This window comes from Lactuca saligna, chromosome 2 (assembly GCF_052625555.1).
Source record: "Lactuca saligna cultivar CGN05327 chromosome 2, ASM5262555v1, whole genome shotgun sequence".
Classification (NCBI taxonomy): Eukaryota; Viridiplantae; Streptophyta; class Magnoliopsida; order Asterales; family Asteraceae; genus Lactuca; species Lactuca saligna.
In genome coordinates this window covers 145,262,563-145,284,381 of record NC_136418.1, presented here as the reverse complement: position 1 = coordinate 145,284,381, position 21,819 = coordinate 145,262,563, and the positions used below count along the sequence as shown (strand labels likewise).

The 21,819-nt window shown below is 33.3% G+C and overlaps 1 protein-coding gene and 1 long non-coding RNA gene across 2 annotated transcripts; both read right to left on the bottom strand.

The window, feature by feature from the left end:
* Window positions 1–2,700: 2,700 nt before the first annotated feature.
* Window positions 2,701–4,881, bottom strand: LOC145029187 (transcription factor bHLH18-like). The gene is made up of 4 exons (XM_078977790.1): window positions 4,792–4,881; window positions 4,058–4,546; window positions 3,342–3,731; window positions 2,701–2,885 (listed from the first exon to the last, which is right to left on the bottom strand). Exons 1-4 carry the CDS (start codon window positions 4,792–4,794, stop codon window positions 2,811–2,813), a joined length of 957 nt encoding a protein of 318 aa, XP_078833916.1. The 5' UTR covers window positions 4,795–4,881; the 3' UTR covers window positions 2,701–2,810.
* Window positions 4,882–14,371: 9,490 nt separating this feature from the next.
* Window positions 14,372–21,447, bottom strand: LOC145031959 (uncharacterized). The gene is made up of 3 exons (XR_013677057.1): window positions 20,858–21,447; window positions 17,177–19,832; window positions 14,372–17,088 (listed from the first exon to the last, which is right to left on the bottom strand). It is a non-coding gene; the product is annotated as an uncharacterized LOC145031959 (long non-coding RNA).
* Between the last annotated feature and the right edge of the window lie 372 nt (window positions 21,448–21,819).

Sequence of the window (21,819 nt, the reverse complement as noted above, 5' to 3'; positions counted from 1 at the left end):
GTAATTTAATTAGAGATTTTTAGATATTTTATTTTCGAAGTTAATTTCATTATAACAAAAATGGTTACAATACTTGACTTTTTAGGTCGTTACATAGAGTTGAAATATCGGGTTGTCACAATTGGAGTCATGACGGATGAAGACATCGTCTCCGACAACTAAAGACCACGACGATGAAGAAGAATATGAGTGAAGGGGCCGTCTTTGGAGGTGATGTGACGATAAGAGGTTGGATATGAGAGAGAGAGAGAGGTAAAAGTAATTCATCTCTAAAATGCCTCTGAATCATTTAGTTATCATGCCCCCGTGTTGTTTTTTACCATGTATTTACAAAAATACCACAAATAATCATAACCATTTATTACTTTGATCTAACGACCTTGGTTTGGTTCTCGGGTTCTCGGGAAACTTTGAGTTCTCAAGTGATCTTCGTCTTTCTCTCTCTCTCTCTTTCTTTCTCTCTCTCTCTCTCTGTGTGTGTGTATATATATATATATATACATATATATATACATATATATATATATATATATATATATATGTTTAGGTCGAGATTCCGCACCATCCGTTTGATTCATACAAGATTCATATTATTATTCTTCTTATTTTCTTCTATTTTGATCTGACATCATCCGTTTGATTGAGATTCTGTACCATCAGACGGATCTGATTGATATACAAGCAGATTTAGAACTTACGGAGCCCGACTTGACTGTACAACATCCCCTGATGGCTTTTCTGCACCGATTGTTATTGCATTACTCTGATGTTAAAAAAACACATTTTTCTCTGATTGGTTTTAAGCAAATGGCTTTACGGATTTGATATTTTAAAAATGAAAATTTTACTACTATTTTTGGGACGTTACACACGAATACACAAAATGTTCTAACCATAACAACCAAACCAATCTCCATTATAGAAATTCATGATTAAGTGACCTCAAAAGTAAATCTATCTTCCTCACTAACTTACCTCTCCCATGAGTACAACAATGGAAAAAGAAAAATCTCTCGTTACGTCCAGACATGGCTTATGTGCATAAGCACTTGATAGAGCATCAAAGGGACCCACTACGAACTCTATCATTGATAAGTTAACTTATACGAAACGATTCTCATAAAATAGACATGGATCCACTATGAAGAAACTCAATAACGAACTACTGATATACAACCATGACTTTTCAAACAACTCAACATCCTACTAATTTCCAAACCAAACTTATCGCCTACTTGGTCTACATACATAAGTTATATCCATGATGGTTCACGATACATCGAGACACTATCCATTCACTAGAATGGAAAGGTGACGGTTCTATACTGCTCTTGCCATCATCAAACTACATGCAAGAACACTCACGATCAGCACCTTAGTGGACTTATAAATACGCAATAACCTGCACGAACCTAGTCAACATCCTTCCCAACACTTGTCAAACACAAGACGAGCCATATAACTCTATAACACACAAACCCTCCTAGGCGCGTCGTGGCTAAGCTAATCTCCATTTCGACACAATTAATTCTTCATGTCTCGCTTATCGCTTCAACGTGCTATTGGATTACTAAAACCACCAAACAAGGAATGGAAAAAGGCAATCGAAACTCGGATGTTATAGAATACCCCTGTATATTCAATATCTCTTTGAGAAAAAGAAGGTTCGAATATATATATATATATATATATATATATATATATATATATATATATATATATATATATATATATATATATATATATAATTGATTGTACTTTGGTTATATATAATGGTTAAACTAGATGGAATAATTATGATTCGATAAATTAAAGTGATCATTCTTGGATATAGAATTGATTTAGACATATTGGCAAGTCTGCCATTTAATTATTAGAGTTAAACAGTTCACCAACCGACAAACAATTTCACACACAAATTAATAATGCAAACAAAAACAAGAGCACATAATATAGTTCACACAATCAGGAGATGTAAAATATGTCGATAAAGCAATGCACAAAAACTCTAATAAATCTGGCTTAGTCTGACTTTGTTTGGTATACCTATCAGGTCAAACGGCGAATCAGATTCCCTAACTCAACATGAATTGGATTCAAATATGTGTTAATACTTATTCTTTCCGTTGCCCAGTTTGTGGGACAAAGATTAAGACATGAGTATGTATTTTTGTTTGTGTTCGGTTATGAAGGAACTATGGTCAAAGGTAAAGTTATGCTAAATATTGTAGCCGGTCAAACCGGTGTATCAACCCTCATACATATTGCCACAATTACTTCTGACTCTAGCCTCTTGCTAGCTATGTTGTAATTATAGTGAAATATCTTTTTGCTTCTTGCTGTTGATATAAAAACATCAAATTTATGGTATGGGAATTCGATCAAATACCTATAGAAATATCATTTTTGTTAGATTTGGTGGATTCTTTAAACACTAGTTAATAAATGATGGTTAGATGCTCTCATGGTCACTATTGCATGGATGGTTTGGATGTATTTGGGGTAATGTTATATTCAATGTAGATCGGACATAGAAAGGCGTCATTATATATTCAATGAGATTGCCATTATATTCTATTCTTGGATTTCAAGTAGATCTAAATTGTTGTTCAATATACGTTTTATTATTAAAAAGAAAACAAGTTCGGAAAGCCAATGTCCCAAAATCTTGCTGAATGTAAACTAATCTATCAAACCCATTTAAAAATTATACAACATTATATGTAACAAATAATTAATACAAGATAAAAGGAGGGTACATCAAAGGAGGGTCAGATGTAGCGTAAATTTTTAGCTTAATTAAGTACATGTCAATGAAAATTACAAAGAGCTGATTGTAGGCATTTCACAAAATACCTCCTGGTTATGACCATCTGATCACTCATCTGCAAAAGACACCAAGAAAATCATAACCCAAAATTTTAACCATAGGTTATATAAATTAAGAAACTAACCGAGAATATGTTCATCTAAACTATTATTTCCAATATATAGGTGTTCCATAAGATAGCAAATTAAAGAAAGCAATAAAACGACACAAAGAATTAACATTGTTCAGTGGATGTGACCTAAGTCCACCAATAAGAACTAAATAACTATTCTTATACCAGATTGTTTCAAAACGATTACAACTGAATCCTTAATTACCGATAATTATAACCATAAATCTAACAACCATATATAGGCCGAATCCATAGGGTTACTCCAAACACTTATCCCTTTGAGAATCGCCATTAATTAAGGTTTTCTTCACTTTGTTATTGTTTTGTTTACTAAAATTCGAGTCACATAATTAACAATATATACGTTTCATAGTAATTAACCATATACTAATCACATACCTGAGCAGTGATTGTAACTAGATTGGTAGTGTTGGAGAAGGGAAGAATGCCGCAACAAATGTTGGTAATATGAAGTCTCTCCATCTCCGTTAAAGTTTTTAAAACTATCGACGAACTTTTCCCACAGTAGATTCTTAAAAGTATGTTTCGTCCAGAAATTCTTGCTTTGATCTCAGGGTCATTATTAGTGCCGCTGCTAGGGAAGTCTTCCATTTCATGGGAAGAAGCTCCATGGTCTCCATGATTAACATAAAGCTTGGATCTCGTTATGGAAACATTTGATTCATGGATGTTATCTTTTCCACTAATTGTTCCTTCTAGTTCCTTCACACGGGTTTGAAGTTGTATTATGTACTTACTTGCATCTTCCAACACAGTAGCCTTCTCCATCTAAGATAATGGGTAATTAGCAACAATACATACAAAATGAGATGGTCATCCTGGATAATATTAGCTGAAATATAAACCTACTTTTAATTTTACATTGTGTCAAGATTAGTGAATCTGTATACATGATATATGATCCCTAAGTTGCATTCATAAATAACAAATTGGTTTGGAGTTTGCTGATAATAAGGTAATAAGTCATTTATCTTTCCGAGGTAGCTAGCTGAGTTTATTGTGGCTATAAATTAGGGTATATATATGTAACTTTGTTCAATCTAAATTTCTTTCCATATTGAAACTAAAGCGTGCAATAGTATGTAACTTTGTACCTTTTTAACTCCAGGAAGGAGAGCAGACAAGGACATGAAGCGTTGAGCCAACTTCTCTCTTCTCTTTCTCTCTGACAAGACATGTTCTTGAGCTTGTCTATGGTTTCTTCTTGTCGTCTGAACCCTTCTGGTTAGCTCAATAGATCCAAGAAATTCATTGAGACTTGTTTCCTCTTTAGGCGTCATTACGTCAGGGTAATTGAATTTGGATCCTCCATATGGTTTAATATCTTCTGGTGATGTAGGGTTTCCAAAAGATATAGTGAAAGTGCTGGATAAGGAAGCGTAGTTTGGGGGAAAAGGGTTACTTTCAGCTGCCTTATGATCTTCTTTTTGGTCTAGATCTCCATTAATGGAGGCTAGTGGAATAGACTGGTTTACTGAGATCAAATTGGGATGATCTTTGAAGCTTTCTGATGAAAATGAATCAGTATAATAAGAACATGTTTGTTGATGCTGTTTCATGATGTGACAAGGCTCTTCCATTTCCTATCATGCAACGTAGAAACATTTCAGAAAAAATAAAAATAAAAATAGTTTTGATATAACGGGTTATCGCGAGTTGAAGGGTAGATTAATGAATTTGTCATATTAACAAAGACAATCATATCTATCTAGGTAATTCTTCCACAAGTTGTATTGTAAAGATCAGACATGTTTGAACATATTCGCATAAGAAAATTGAAGTGAATCGAAGAATTGCGGAAGAAAAAAGGATGGATCTAAGCTGATACCATGTTATCGTTAGGTCAGAATTGAAAGAGAATTGGCTGAATCTTTGTTTTCATTGACTAAGAATAAGAAAGGGGAAAGCGTCAGTGCTAAGCTAGGCTGTTGAGTTACAAAATGACAATAATGCCCTTCTATGATAAATTACGAAAGTAGCCTTTGGCATTGGTAAAGGTAATCAAGAAATCACATCTACATCAATTAAGAACTCACTGTTGAAGTTAATTGATAGTTTAAGCTCAAATACTCTCGATGTTATTGCTAGCTTCCCGCTAGCGTTTTCCTAATGTTATTGTTGCTGTTAAAATAATAATAATAATAATAATAATAATAATAATAATAATAATAATAATAAATTAAAAAGAAAAAAAAAGCTCTTGAACCAACAAAAAAAAATATTGAATTTAATATATATTTATGGGATTGTTTTTAGTGTTTGGAAAATATCACATTGTGGGTACCCAGGATATTTATTGATTACGAGGAAAGTACTTTTATTTCGACTAACGACATGCATGGTTATAGTACGTAGTTTCTGCCTTCGCGATCCAATCAATTCTTGTTGATGATCTCTCCGAAACTTTTGCATATGATCACGTGGTACGTGAAAAACTTTATCTTTTCTTTTTATTCCTTTTGTAGATATATTATTATTTATTTCATTTTATTGGTTACTCAACAAAATCTTTATCGTTATTAATGAAGTTTACCAATTAGCTTGATTGTTTTTAGTTGTTGTAACATTGATTTTAAGGATCTTTATAGATTTTTGTAGATTTTAAGGGGATATGAATGTCATTTTGTCTTTTTTAGAACAGATTCTAAAGCTTCTTTTTTACGTCAAGTACTACCAAAATAATAGAACAGGAATAATTAATAACTGAAGTGTTTATCATTAATGATGAAAAAAGAATAATAATGATGAAATCAAATTGTAGATTGACTGGATGCAGTTAATTGTGTATATATATATATATATATATATATATATATATATATATATATATATATATATATATATATATATATATATGGGAAAAGTGAATATACCCTTAAGGATATATAAGCTTAGGTACTCAAACTTACTATACTATATCGTTTTGTATCATATATATACATTGTAATTGTCCAATGTTCTTATAATTCAACTTCTAACTTGATTTACCTCCAAAATTTTTATCAATTTCACATTTATATTCCTCTTACATAATTTTCATTTTTAACTATAATATATAGCCTATTAGGTGTTCGGCAAAAAGACGTGATAAAATTTTGAAACTAATTCAAGTCAATAGTTGAAGTTTAAGAACATTATAATGAATATATTAAACAAAATGGCGTATTATAATGAGTTTGGGTACCTAAGCTTATATACCCTTAAGGGTATATTCACTTTTCCATATATATATATATATATATATATATATATATATATATATATATATATATATATATATATATATATATATATGTGTAATGGAAACATTAACCACGATATTATATCACATTTATAAAATCACAGTTTCATGTTTTTATTTAGTTGCTATAAAAAAAAACCACATTAGAAGTTTATTATCTCAATAAGTTGTTCTCATATCCATATGTGGCTTGTTCACTAGAAGCATATATATTTTGTCTCGCAACAAATAATTCCATCGATTTTTGCTCCTCCATAGGTGTGTATATATTATTAATTCACAGGCGATAGACTTAGCTGTCTAGAATTGGTTCTATGGTACGTATTTAAACCCTGAGGTGTGTTGGACTCATTAGTAAATAAAAAACAAATTGGTATCTAATACATCTACATTATAATGCAAGAGAAATATATTAACATAGCTAGAAAGGGTTTTTGAAGGCTATATATTGTACCAGTTATTTCTAAATCAAGAACTAGCAACTCTTACCAGGTCAGGCTGCCATACGGTGGATGGAATATCCATTATAACTGTCTTTGTCTTATCTTGATAGCTTTATATTACACACGGCAATGATATGAAGTTTCTGCAACAAAGAGACACTAGCTCGTTAGATAGATCGATGTACAAAGTTCTAAGCAAATAAGCATTTTTATGATTATTTGTGCCTTTTACAATAATGATTTCTGTGTTCATCCAACTTAACAAAGTTAATTATTATCCATTGAGAAATCTGTTTGGTTTACTTAGATCCAAGGTTGTAGAACTCGTTACTCGGTACTTATTCGGCCGACTACTGAGTAACGAGTACTCATGAGTACTTGGGGAGTACTCGGATTCGGTAGTTCACATAGAAATATTTTTAGGGAACTTATATATGTTAAAATAATAAATTAAAATCTTAAACTGATTGAAATATATAATAAAATTAAGTACATGTGAATACATAAAAATTGAAACACACATAATGATCTAACTTCGTGAATAATTACTAAAAATTCAAGATATATATAATAATAATGACATTTATATATTAAACAATAAATCGTTAAATATATTATACATATTAATCACCGAGTTGATCAGGTTTTACAACTCTGCTCAGTTCAGTAAGATACCGATCGGGATGTACTCGGAATTCTGTAACTCGCATCGGTAAGGGACCGAGTAGCGAGTACTCTGAGAAGTAATCGGCAAACTCGGCGAGTTTTATAACACTATTTAGACCAGTAATTAACATGCACGCTTCCTTAAAAGAATGTGCTATATATATGAGATAAAAATGTTCATGACTTGTGAGTAAATGTGAGTAAATGCTTTAGCAACTTAATAATAAAAACATTGTGATCAGGCACAACTCAATGAAAATATGAAAACAATATCTATGCTATTTACTAAAGTAAAGTTTCACAATTCAAAAGTCAGGATTATAACATGCCAACACATTTTTTGGAAAATATATATTTCAATATATAAGCATGTTCCAAAATTAATCATATATATGCAAAAATCTTTTATATCTTATGTCAACAGTGGTCTCACTGAATGCATGACAAGCTGCTGAAGGATATTGGTGGGCTTATGAAGGTATTAACAATCTTAGTGACCATACTATCAACAATAAAATGTCCAAATATTTCCTGTTTATGCTGCGCTGCAGAATATTTTTTGGAAACATCATTAATTAATTATGCTTTCTCTATTGGATCAGAAGTATGAATCGTATTTTGATTTCAGATAAACAAACCTAGATTTCACAGATCAGTCTTCAACTGGTTAAAAATTAGAAGAATTGGTGTCTTTAATTTTCAAAAATGTAGCCACCAGAAAAGGGAATGTATCAATTACATGTATCTCGAGCTAGCTACATGGTAGCCTTTTATCTAAAACGTTCTTCTTGCTGTTCAAAAAAAAAAAAAAAAAAAAAACCTAGATTTCAAATACTTCACTTCCAACTTGAATTGTAAACTAACTTCAAATGTTCTAATACTTTTTTTACAGTTTAGATAAATAAGAAAAAACTCAGATCCAGTTTAGGACACCATATATTGGTTTGATGTCCGATGTTATATTTTGGATTATACAAACACACACACACATAGGTAGATATTCAAAAGTACACTAATTTACTAGAAATGAAGTTATTCGCTTACAGGTTCAAAGCAAACTTAGTTATACTTATGAAAACGAAATTGCATGCTCAATCAGTGTTCTTGTTAAAATGGAAAATAAATCAAAATGTCTCAATAACTTCTGATATCGGCAAATATGCAAAATAACTAAAATTCTATAATTAGATCATCTTTTCTAATCCAAAAAAATTCCTAGATTTAGATCCAAATAACTCAAACTAATTAGTCGCAAAAGAGTTCCAGACTTTATGTTTTGACAAACGATATTGAAGAGACAAGTTTTACAAAACTGAAAATATTATTCTCTCACAATTTAAACACTTTGCAAGATTAAAAATGATGTCTTTCTGCAAACACAAAAACCAAAATAAGGAATGATTATATAAGAAACTATATATGTAGAAGCCTCATCGATTTCTGAACTCGATCAGTGACGTGGGATCTAATCCCAATTTGATATAAGTTCCATGAAACTAGCTAGTGAGGAACTTGTTCAAAATACATACCTGTACGTTTACTTTGACCTATTCAAAGAACCAATTATGCTCCTCGCATAGATCGTTAGCAGAAGTCTCGAAGTTTCATAAATGTATTGTGTTCATTATTGAAACAACCAAGTGATTTGATAGGTTTTTACAAATAAGCAAGAATTCCAGAAAGAAATTTGAGGGAAAAGGAGATTCGACTACGTACCTTAGCAAAAGCTTTAATTATCGATATTTTCTTTTGCTCCCGAATAGCAAATATTTGCGATTTTAGTCTCATGTATTTATTTATAGCTAACACAAGGGTCTTCAGTCAATTAGTCTTCAGTCTTCACGAAGAACCAAGAGCGCTGCAGGGTTTTCATGATATTATATGGTAATTAATGATTTAAAATACTATATATTCAGGTCGGATGTATGAGAAATATCATGTTAGCTTAACTTAAATTACACTATTAGGAAAGGTGGACGGTTAGAGCATTTTAGGTTTTTTTTTATAACTTATTATTTTATTACTATTTTTTATTTTTATTATTATTTTTTTAATAAGCACTTACTTTCACAACTTATACATATAATCTTTTCTATTTTAACAATATTTTAATCTAGCCTTTTCGTTATAACTTATAATTATAAATTAGTTTTAAATGTTTTTTATTTCTTTACTATTTAATTATTTTTATTAAATATTAATAACATCCTATTCATAAAATATAATTTTTATGACGATAATATAATATTTTTAATATTTTTATTTTATATTTTAACTATAACATAATTACTGTTTGTGTTTTACTTACATAAATAATGAACCGATATTTATATATTCTTATTCAATAATTATTTTTGTTAAAAAATAAACTAATTAAATAAAAAAATTATAAAACATTTTAGAAAGATAAGAATAAACTAGTTAAATTCATCAAAAAAGCTATTTAACAAGCTTAACCATTGGAGTAATATTTTCTATAGAGGTCAAAATTAATGGAATTGTGATGAGACACTTATTTATAATGTAATCACTAGAGATGCTCTTACTTTAGAAATTATAATGGTGATTTTAGTATCATCACGTGATATTTTATATAATTGGAAATGACATATAAGCTAAGGACTTATTGTATGTAGTTAACTAATATTGTTCAAAATACTAAAAAAAAAAATACATCAACCATCATTGTCATAATCATCTTCTCCTTCTTCTTCTTCTTCTTCTCCTCCTCCTTCTTCTTCCATCATTTCGACAAATTGTTGAGAGGTATTTGTTTGTGTGTTATAGTTGAATAGAAATGTAAGAAGTGGTGGTGGTTGAAAATTCTAAATACATGCCGCCAATGATCCATTATATTGTTGTAAATGTTCTTGCATTTGTTGTGCATCAAATTGGGATTGAGATTGGGGTTGAAATTGAGATGATTTGGAAGTGGAAGGCCGTTCATTTGGAATTAAACTGAAATTGGAGGTTGGTCTCCTACTCACCCCGCGAGCATGTCCACATCTCGTCCTAAGGGCACGTTCTAAACATTCTTCCTTGTTTACTTCTCTGTCTTCCCCAACCTCGTTTTGCATTTTCTCATATTCCTTTTGAATTTTCTCATAAAATAAAGTAAACAATTAACATACATTAATTAAACAAACAACTAAACTTAAACATTAAAATAATAATATTTCTTAAATAAGAAACTGTAATTAATAATAATATATTTAAACAACACATTCATTTCGTTTATCATTTACCCAGTCTTTTTCTGCTCGACTTGTACACCAACCTGAACCTTCTTTGTAGCGCATTTGTCTCCAACCCTCAATATGATGCGAGTTGATTCCCATTTTTTCCTATAATAAGTGAAAAAACAATAAATATATTCATACAAATGTTAATAAAAATTTTAAATAATACTAGTGTATTTTATTACCTTTAAATGACATCGTTGAGCATAAGGTCTACATCCGTGAGCACTTGTGTGCGGAAGTTTTGACCTAGTAACTTTATTTTGGATTGACGTGCGTTTGTATTCCTCGGTAAAAAACAATAAATCAATCATATCATTCCAAGCTTCGGCGGTCCAATCAGGTGGTGAATATCTTCTTGCCCTTTCCAAATTATGATACCCACCAACTCTATCAAAATGTTTTTTTATCTGATACTTGGACTCTCGATAAGCTCTTTGCATATCTGCTTGGATACCCACTTGAAGGGGTTCCCATAAGTTTGTTCCCTGATATCTATTAATATCAAAAAAAAAAGTCTGCAAAAAGAAAAATATATTTGATTAGTAAAAAATATTTAATAAGCGTACAATTCCATACATATAAAATATATTGTATATTTACCTCTAGTTCGGGATATAAATCATCTTTGTAATTAGTAGGAACACGACGCCAAGTATGATAATGCAACGATACCTGTAATCTCACTAGTTTTGAGATCAGTCTAACAAACATTTGCCTTTTGTCCCCTATAAATCGATACGTCCACTCGGAGATATCAATTGTCAAATCCAAAGGCCTATACTTGTTTTTTTTCATACTCATCGTACAAATTTAAGTTTCTCCATTTGCCACGCACATTCACATTCACAGTCTTCGCTTGTGCTATATTTATATATGTAATTGGAAATTTAGAAATTTAAAACCTTAATATTTCTAATACTTAAAAATTTCATATAACTTACAAGATTGGCAACCCGATGGTACACCACGTGCAACCCTGTGTGGAGGTCTATTCCCACCGTCTCCTCTGTGTCCCCTCGTGACTTCTGCCATCTATTTAACAAATATTATAAACATTCAAAATATATAATAAAGCTACAAATAAGCAACATTTCAAAATTTAACAAACATTCAGGATATATAATAACAATACCATACCGTCAATCAGATTCATCACTAGAATAATATACATGTACAACATCATCATCACTATCCTAGTTTTCATTATTTATTTCTTCATCTGAAGAGTATGTATCATCAGCGTCACCGTCATTGAAATTGTTTACTACAAACCAATGCAATGGTTTTTTTGGCCTATTTACAAAGTTCAGCGATTTTCTTAGCCAACATTGTTCGATATTGTGATGAGAACATAGAAAATTGCCTTTTTGGAAGGTCGGGATCATCATTTCTATCAGCACTGTTGAATTTAGTTTGCATACCCTCATGATATATAGACTAGAATATCAAAGCTTCGTTTGCAACATAACCCTCTGCTATTGAACCTTCTGGTTTGACTTTGTTTCTGACATAATTTTTATGTTTTTTCATATATCTTTCAAAAGGATACATACATCTCATGTATACAGGCCCTCCAAGAATGGCTTCATTAGGTAAATGAAGAATAAGATGAATCATTATGTCGAAAAATGTTGGAGGATATATCAACTCAAGATTGCATAAGATCTTCACCAATTTTGTTCTGGCATTTCTCATGTCGTTAACATCTAATGACCGCTCACAATTTTTTTTACAGAACGTACACAGGTCAATGATTGTTCTTGAAACATTTGCTGGGAGACATGCTCGAACCCCTATATGTAGCAATCATTGCATGAGGATGTAATGATCGTGAGACTTCAACCCAACCAAATTTGATTCAGTATCATTAACCTTCTTCTTAAAGTTCGATCCAAAACCATCAGGTAGTCTCACTCCTTTAATGAATTAACAGAAACGTTGTCGATCAATTGGTTTGAAAGAGTAAGAAGCATTTAGGAGTATTCCTTTCTTCTAGTTTTCTTCCTTGTTGTGTTTCTTCATCTTCTTAACTTTTTCTTTTGACCATTGATCTCGTCTAATGCTGTAACACCTGTAGATCCGGGCTAGTCAATTTAGAGACGATAAGCATCAAAAATGACTTTTTGATAGAAGATTATTTAGAATCATTACTCTTACCTAAGTTTTAGTATATGTTACAAGGATTCCGTACATATAAAGAACGCCGAAATCTGAGTTATAACGAAGAAGTTATGACATGTCGAAGTTTCGCGACAGAACCGACACGACACAGCGCGATGTAAATAGTGAATTTAGTTAGAGAGATATTTAGCCTGAGTGATCTAAACGAATGTTGTAGAGTTCGTTAAACCGAGAAAGTGCATAAAAAGAACACCCAAATCTGACATTGTATGAGGAAGTTATGATTTTTCGAAGTTTCGGCTTAATAGTGTACAACTCGAAGTTTGAATATCAGATCGAGCGATATTTAGCCGAAACAATCTAAACGAGAATTGAAGATCTCGTTGATAGTAGTCCAACGGTGAAAAGACAGACAAAAACGGATGACAAATGAAGAAGTTATGAGTTTATAACGGAGTTTTCCTGTTCCGGCCTACTAAAAATAATATAGTAAAAATAATGTCAAAATTAGCCAACGGAATCTAAATGAGAGTTGTAGAGCATAGTCTCACCTACGCGTGGATATAAAGAACGTCGAAAACGGAGCTCACATGTGAAAGTTATGAATTTATGAAGTTTGGGGCTTGAACCCCAAGGTTGTGTTAGAGCTCACGAGGTAAGCATATGTAGCTCACGAGGCGAGCATTAGTTGCTCACGAGGTGACCAAATGATGGACGTCTTGCGGGGCAAGTGGCCATGATGAACGCAATGACGTATCGAGCTCACGAGGTGAGCATATGTAGCTCACGAGGTGAACATATGTGGCTCACGAGGTGAACCCAAAAAATTCACCCTATAAATAAAATTCAAGGGGCAGTCGAGTTTAGTTGCTCATCTCTTACTCTCCTACTCCCGATACACTCTCTAAGCCCTATTTTAACTCCTGAAGCCCCGATATCATCCCGAGACCTGAAGCGAGTCCCGAAGCCTGAAGATCCCGAGAATTGAAATTCCCGAGCCGAAGCTCTGCCTGCGAGAATCCGGTTTTTGTGAAGATCTTCCAGATCTACCGAAGAATACTACTTTTACAAGTCGTAGTGCTGTCCGAGAATCGTCTAATCAAGTGAGTGTATAGTCACTTTCATCTTACACATAGATATGAAGTATTTTATAAAATACGTGTTATGTGTATATATTGTTGTTTATATGTGTGAGTGTATAGTTACTTTCTTCTAACACATAAATATGTAGTATTTGCTATTAAATACGTGCTATGTGTTATGTATTGTTTGTTTATTTGAGATGGGTGTGGAATAGATGTTTTATACATGTTTTAATGATTTAAACCGTATATGTATTTTATATCTACAAATATGTTGGATAGAACATGGGTAGATGAAATACCTGGTGACTATGAGACGTAGTGCCTATTGTGTAAACCCTGGTGACTATGTGACGTAGTGCCTGTTGTATAAACCCTGGTAACTATGAGACGTAGTGCCTATTGTGTAAACCCTGGTGATGATGCGATTTCGTGCCTATTCAGTAAGCCTTGGTGATGATGCGACTTCGTGCCTATTCAAATCATATGATTGAAGTCACTACCAAGAAGTCACAACATGAAATTGGAGAAACTAGGGTTCTAGCCACAACTGGCTAGAACAAGATCACAAGTTTAAAAGATGGAAACAATGTGCAATTACAACTTACAAATACTAGAAATAATGTTTCCAAATGATTACTGATTAAACCCTTGCAAAAACCATCGAAATCCCCTCACAAAATGCGCTTTGATATGATGTGTGTTCCCCCAATGACCCAAATCCTGAGATATGAAAAATAGGAAAAAAAACTGCCAAAAGGCAGTTTTTGGGACGAACACGGCCCGTGTCAAAATAGAGCAAATCAACACAGGTCATGTTGAATGGAAAATGGTCTTCAATCCTCAATTCCAACTCCAAAGTTTGATGCTCATAACTGCTCAGCAAGGCCAACACGGCCCGTGTCAAATTAGGCTAAGCTGACATGAGTCGTGTTCCGTGAAGTCAACAGCTCCCATTCTGGTCAACACGGCCCGTGCCCATCCTGCACTGTAAATCCAAAACGGGTCGTGTATTCCTCTATCATCGGGTCCAAACTCGATTTTTTCAACTTTTCCGTTCTTCTCACCAATGCTTCCCGACACCTCTTAAAGCATGTTCCAACCTCCGGTTTACCTGAAAAAGACATTAAAGTGTGCAAATCATGTTGTTCTAGACACTAACATGGATATGATGAAATGCAAGACAAATGAAGAACAATTATGCTAAACAGATGCATAAAAAAGGGACTAAAAGATGTGAAAAAAGGTGCATAAAATGCACCTAACAGCCGCAAAGAAAACTCATGCATTCCTGAGCACATAAATCTGATGAAAACTTGCTATGTATCCTCGTGTCGGCCAAGTCCTGAACCTAAGCCTCGCATACTCGATCCGTAAATCCCTATGAACTATTCTTCCAACACCATAAACTCGAATATATCGATGATCCTGCAAGCAAAATGCCTAGTTCTCCCCACTTAGGATTCGAACTATCACTACTGGCATTGCAAATAAACCATATCTTAAACTGTGTCAACCAGGTACATACCATCCCTGACTCTTGGAATGTATAACACAACGCAAGAGGATATTCTAGATAAAGACCAAGAAACTCAAGGAGATTTCGATTCTTAGATAGATACTTCAGAAACTTCCAATCATAACCACCTCTAACATCAAGAATCCCATGTAGATATAGAAGAAATAATTCTGACAGTTCATTCATAACACTGATTCTCTACATAGCGACAATTGGATTACCACTTACTTTGTCCACAAATCCCCAACCATCAATTCACCGCGAGGATCATTCATATATACAAGGGGCATCACTCTCTTAGTCGGGATACATCGAGACAACAAAATTTGTCGCTCCCGATTCACTTCCCCGATCACCTGAAACCATCTTCTAGCACCTGACCTGCCTGAATCCAAAGAAATTATACCCTTGATCTCATCTCAAGGCAACCATACCATAAGAATACTCTTGTGTATTCCGACACTGCCATACTGCCGCCCAAAAACCGCAACTATCTAGCCCCATGATGGGTCTACATCCCAACTCTGTAAATCACATGTTTGCTCTCACTTTCCTCCAAATGTGGAAAGATTGAAGAACAAATCCACTGTAGTCGATTGTGACATTTGAATCCATCTACCAATCACTCAACCTCCTGATGCGATCATCGAGTCGTTCATAACGATCGCTTCATTCTTAAGTCTCACGACTCAACTGGCACTACCTTGAGTAAGGCCCTTGAGACCTCAAAATCAACTTTTTTACCTACGTCTGCACCATTCAAGCCGAACCTGACATGACCACTAAGGTCCAAACAATCACCAAACCCATCCTCAGCCTGAACAATCATAACAAAAAGATCAACAGATACGGAAACACAACTATTAATCATGGTATCAACCATACTATCTACCATCAACCATCTCCTTAGAATCGTCGTGACTTCCATCAATTCGATTACAGATCTTACGCTTCCAGTAGTACGGGCCTAATACTACCTTCCACACCTATCCATACTTTCCTCAAGAATCACCATGAATCCTCTACGTAACAAATCATGTTGATACTCCCAAAACCAGCTAAACAGCATACTACCTACTCCAAAGTACTCTTTAGGCTCTCTTAGGGTCCCCACGCCACTCATGAAACTTCCACCAACCCTGTAGATGCTCATGCATGCTAATCATACATAATGCTAGATTCCATAGACAATTGAATACATGATTCTACGCTAAGCCCACAACCAGACAAGGAACATGAAATAAGGCTAGATAAAACATTCCCAGACTATAAATCTTAGTTATGTACAACTATTATGTACACACTAAGCAACTACAATAATGATGTCAATTCCATATAACATACAAGAAATTCTCTTAGGTTGTTAGGCATCAAACATCAGGAAATTCTATCATGCAATCCCCGAAGATCCCTAAACTAATACTAGCATGTTGTTCTATCATAATCATCATAACACTATGGACATCTTGAGGTATACTTTCTTGCTCCGGATGATCATACACATCTCATCCTTCCTTGGTTACTTTTGAAAATAATTTGAAAACCTTTACAAATCCTTAGTTTGAGTTTGGATTTACATGAATGCTTATCAAATTCTCTCAAACCAGGGCTCTAATACAAACTTGTAACATCCGAAAAATCAAGGAAAAACTTTCATTCTTAAAACCATTTTAATGAATTCATAAATATTTCAAAACTTTGTTCCAAAAGCCATAATCGTTAATTATAGTATCCCAAAATCATTTATCAATAAAATATCCAAGGATGATGTGCACAATCGCGTCTTCTCCTTGCCCGATCATCTGATGTACCTGAAACCATGAAATCAAATTGTAAGGCAAAGCTTAGTGAGTTCCCTCGAAGTACCACACATAACCATACATATAACATCATGCATACATGAGCCTTTAGCTTGACTGGACCACCTCATAGACAGGCCTACAACCCATCTGGACCGCTCTTCGAGCCTTTAGCCTCATTGGACTGCCTCATTAGGCCTACAACCTATCCGGATTGCTCTCGGGCCTTTGGCTTGACTGGACCGCCTCACAGGGATTACAGTCTATCCGGACCGCCCCAGTTATCTTGGCCTTCAACACAAAGCAGGACCGCCTCAACCGAAAAATAACAATAACGTGTCAACATATACAATAACACTCATTAGAAAGCAAATACATGTAATCATATAGATCTACCAATCTATCACAAATCGTGTAACATACGGGTAATGATACACATCTATCAATCTATCATAGATCGTGTAACATACGGCTAATGATACACATCTACCAATCTATCACATATCCAGTAAACACATGAAAATATATACAAATCTACCAGTCTATCATCTAACCAACATAACATCATCCAATATACCAGGATACATAATCTAGTGGGCTGGTATTGGTACCTTCGATCCATAAATACAACGAGGAAAACTCACTTGTATCACAAAGCAGACTAAAACCTTGCTCAATGTCGCGTCGACCACAACTAACAGATGTCACTGCTAAGGATGGGTGTTAAACACCTCCTATCAATGCACACAAGGAAAACCATAAGTCTACCTTCTAAAAATAGAAATTTGACCAAAAGTCAACAAAAAATGTTGACTTTAGGCAACCACCATGTCGTGGCCCTCATTGGCTACGTCGTGGCCCTCATACAACTAGACATACGAGAAATTCCTCATTGTCACACAGTGGTGATCTATGGCCATGTCGTGGGCACTAGGTTTCTAGCAGCTTAAAGGATTAAGCCGCTTTCCTCAATTCCAAGAGCTCCAAAGCTTAGATATGGTCTATTCTATGGTCTAAATGGATAAAGTTTCCAACTTTATCCATTAAGACTCCCAAGCAGATCAAGATCTTTAACCCTAAGTCCAAATAAATCCAAATACCACAATGTCTTTACCGTTAATCCCTTAATATGAAAAGTCCTTAATCCAATTACTTTAGAAGGGTTTTGTAATACCAGATCCATCATAAAGATGGAAGATTTATAGACATGTATGTCCAATACATGTCTATAATCGATTTTAGGTCAAAATGAGCTCTAAAGATCAAAACTCAAGAAAATGATGAGAACTTTCACCAAGGAGTAGATATACAACATATGATGCTCTTGGGACTCATGAAAGTCATAAAGTTGCCAAGCCAACTTTATGAGTTCCTTCCTTTCAAACTTGATCAGACATGAAGGACATAGCACAATATTCAAGATCTAGCCACTTTAAGCCATAAAGCAAGGAACTTGGACACTTATATTGGTCTAGAGATGTCGAAAATAGATCTTCATTTCAACCAAGAAGCACCACAGTCCTTTCCAATGCCTCTTCGTTCTTCACAAGCAACCAAGCTCACCAAAATGGAATCACAACTCTCAAGGAGGAATTAGGGTTAGGGATTTTGAAACTTGAGGGTGATGGAGGTTGATAAGGAACCCTAAAAATGACTTATAGGGGTTTAAATATGAAGAAAACCCTAAAAGAATCATGGGCTTGGGCTAGGACAACTGCCATACCGTGGAAACCTTTGGTCACGCCGTGGCGATCCAATAACATACGCGATCCATTAAACAATTTCCATGTCATGGCCCTTCTTAGCCACGTCGTGCTACATGATTTCATCCAAAGCTTCATCTTTGGTCCCTGATAAAAGTAATCTTAACTAGTCTGGAACATGGGTGTTATAGTAGCTATTGTTTATTTGTCACCATGTAATGCTTTATCAATTAAATATACAAACTATTAATGGTTATTTAGTAATAGGTGAACGAGTTCACCAAATGGGTACTATTCCCTTGAATGACAATCTTACCCTGGTGATTGTACTTGAATTTACAGTTATGCTAAATGCAAAAAACAACTACAATGAATGTAGGATGGTATAATGAACAATAAATAAGTTTGTATGTGTTTGTATAATTGGAACAAATGAATGATATATGTACAAAAATAAATGAATTTCATAGTGCAATGCTATAACTGGATTGAATTTGGTTATCTAAAAAAAGAGTATTACGTATTCCATAGAAGTAGCTCCCATCGTTAATTGAAACATATAGATAGCCAACAAAATTCTATATTTTACGGTTAATAGTTATTGGGAAATAATTCTTATTTTATGTGAACAAATTACAAAATGATGATATAGAAGAAAGTAAAAATAAAAAAATTCTATTACACCGGTTCATCGTCCACCGGACGTGTATAACAATAGTTGGAACTATTATGATAATTTATGACATCGTGGATTCGATCCTTATTTGTCTTAACTATCTAGTATCTTTGTAACACCTATCTTGTATACATTAGAATGCTATGGTTTATAAAACATTTTTTGTTAATGGGGTCCATTTATAAAATATGGTCCCGAAATATTCTCCTTGCATTTACAAATACATTTGTAAAAATATTCCTTCGGGTATTACAACCGATACAATAAACCACAGTAAAGCTACAAGGATACTTACTTCATGGAAGTTATGCCAAATTTTTATCCACTGGCTCTTTGCTATCTGTCTCCACTCAACTCTCTAGGTTGTATCCTGATACCTGTAATACATGGTATTTCAAACAAAATACGTAAGACAAAATTGTCTCGTACGCTACATGGATTTAGACACAAAATCATTTGATAAAACCAAACATGCATTTATAAACATCAGGCAAAACATGTCCTCACTCAATACAATTCTTTCGGGCCTTCCTGATTCTCAACTATATGTTGAATCTAATGTCAATAAGGACCACCTCAAATTGGGTTAGTCACATAAGTGACAACACTTGTCTCATAAAGTGACAATAATATACACCCCTAATTGGGTTGGTCACATGAAGTAACAAGAAAATACTAATATTGTAAGTACAATTCCTTAATATTTTTGAATAACCCATATAACAATTTGTAGCTATCTAACGATTACTCATAAAAGAGTTCATTTATCCAAAATCATTTATCTTTCAAAACCATTTACTTACTCTTTTAGAAAAATAGTTCCTTTATTTTCTAGATAAAACTTATTTCTTTTGAAACTAGAAACTTTCACAAATTATTTTCAAACATTTCATAGAAAACATTGCTAATATGCCATGTATCCCAAATGGGAAAATCCACATGTACCCACCTGGTCAGTTAGTGAAGACTAACTTCTAGCCTCACATTATCTCTTAGCTTAAACACTGGTCCAACCTATCTAGACAAATACCAAGTTCCACGAAACTTGTATCAAGACACTTAGGAACTTATTTATTTATATATATTATAGTGATCTTTTCCTGATCACTAAGACAACTGGGTAACCATTTGTTACCAAATTACTAAGCTCATCAAAACCATTACCAAATGGCTTAACTCTGTAAGTCAATAGTCCAATCTTACGGTAAAAAATCTTGTAAATTAGGGTTTACAACCATTGTTACCCAATCGAGAGTTCCACCACATAAACTCTTTATTAGTTTTACCAATTAGTTCATAATAAAACCATATTACGAACTTTAAATACTATATCGGGTTATCAGCCCTTTATGACTTAATACTTACATAAATAAAATTACATATTAACAAATTGAGAGAATACCTTAGCCCAAACGACAATCGTGCCCTTGCTAAAAGGCCTCACGACCTCTTTCTCAAAGTTGTAATCATTGCTCCTCGAATTAAAAGCTTGTCTTTGACGTCGGTATCCAGATAATCAAAGCTCGTACCAATTTTCTAACCTTTTGAGAGCACAATCTCTTCAAAACCTTCGACTTTCACCCCTTTCATGCATATTGTTCTTGGGGAAGCTTTAGTATCAGATGGGGTTAAATAATACGACTTAAGCATTTTTTTTTGCAAAGTTGGTTAGGATGCATTGCATCCTTCTAAAAGGTGCACCGTGTTTTCGCAATAAATTATTTCATTTTCGAATGGGGTAACTTCTTTATACGAACTAGGATTTTGACAAACTTTACATCCATGGAACACGTCTCGGAGTGTACTACAACTTTATTTTAACAAAAATTTTCTATAAACTTATTAATTGTCTCTTATAATACAATAGGTACAAGGATATACATATTACATTTTCAAAAACTTTGACATTTCACTACTTGAGTTTACCATTGAATGTATTTAGACCAAATATATTCTATAACAAATAGTTTGAGATATTTGGATCGTTACAACTTTAAGATTATTTTTATACACACAAAAAACTATGATCGTAGCTATTATATATATATATATATATATATATATATATATATATATATATATATATATATATATATATATATATATATATATATATAAGGTGTGATACTATTATAGGTAAAAAGTAAAATACATGCTATTATAGATAAAAACTAAAGTATTTTGCTATTAAGGATAAAAATGTAAGTATACTTTTTTATTGGAAAGAATAATACAATATGTTGCTATTATGGATAACAATGAGGTATGTTGCTTTTATATATACAAAATAAAGTATATTGCGATTATTAGATAAAGTTAAAGACGAAGTATGTTGCATTATAGATAGAAAATATAAATATATTG

Bases quoted from the DNA above. Each gene is read 5' to 3' on its own strand.
- LOC145029187 (XM_078977790.1), bottom strand. The intron at 3,732-4,057 runs GTACAAAGTTAC...CCATTATCTTAG, and splicing joins TCCTTCCTGGAGTTAAAAAG to ATGGAGAAGGCTACTGTGTT. The intron at 2,886-3,341 runs GTATGTGATTAG...TGTCTTTTGCAG, and splicing joins TAGTTACAATCACTGCTCAG to ATGAGTGATCAGATGGTCAT.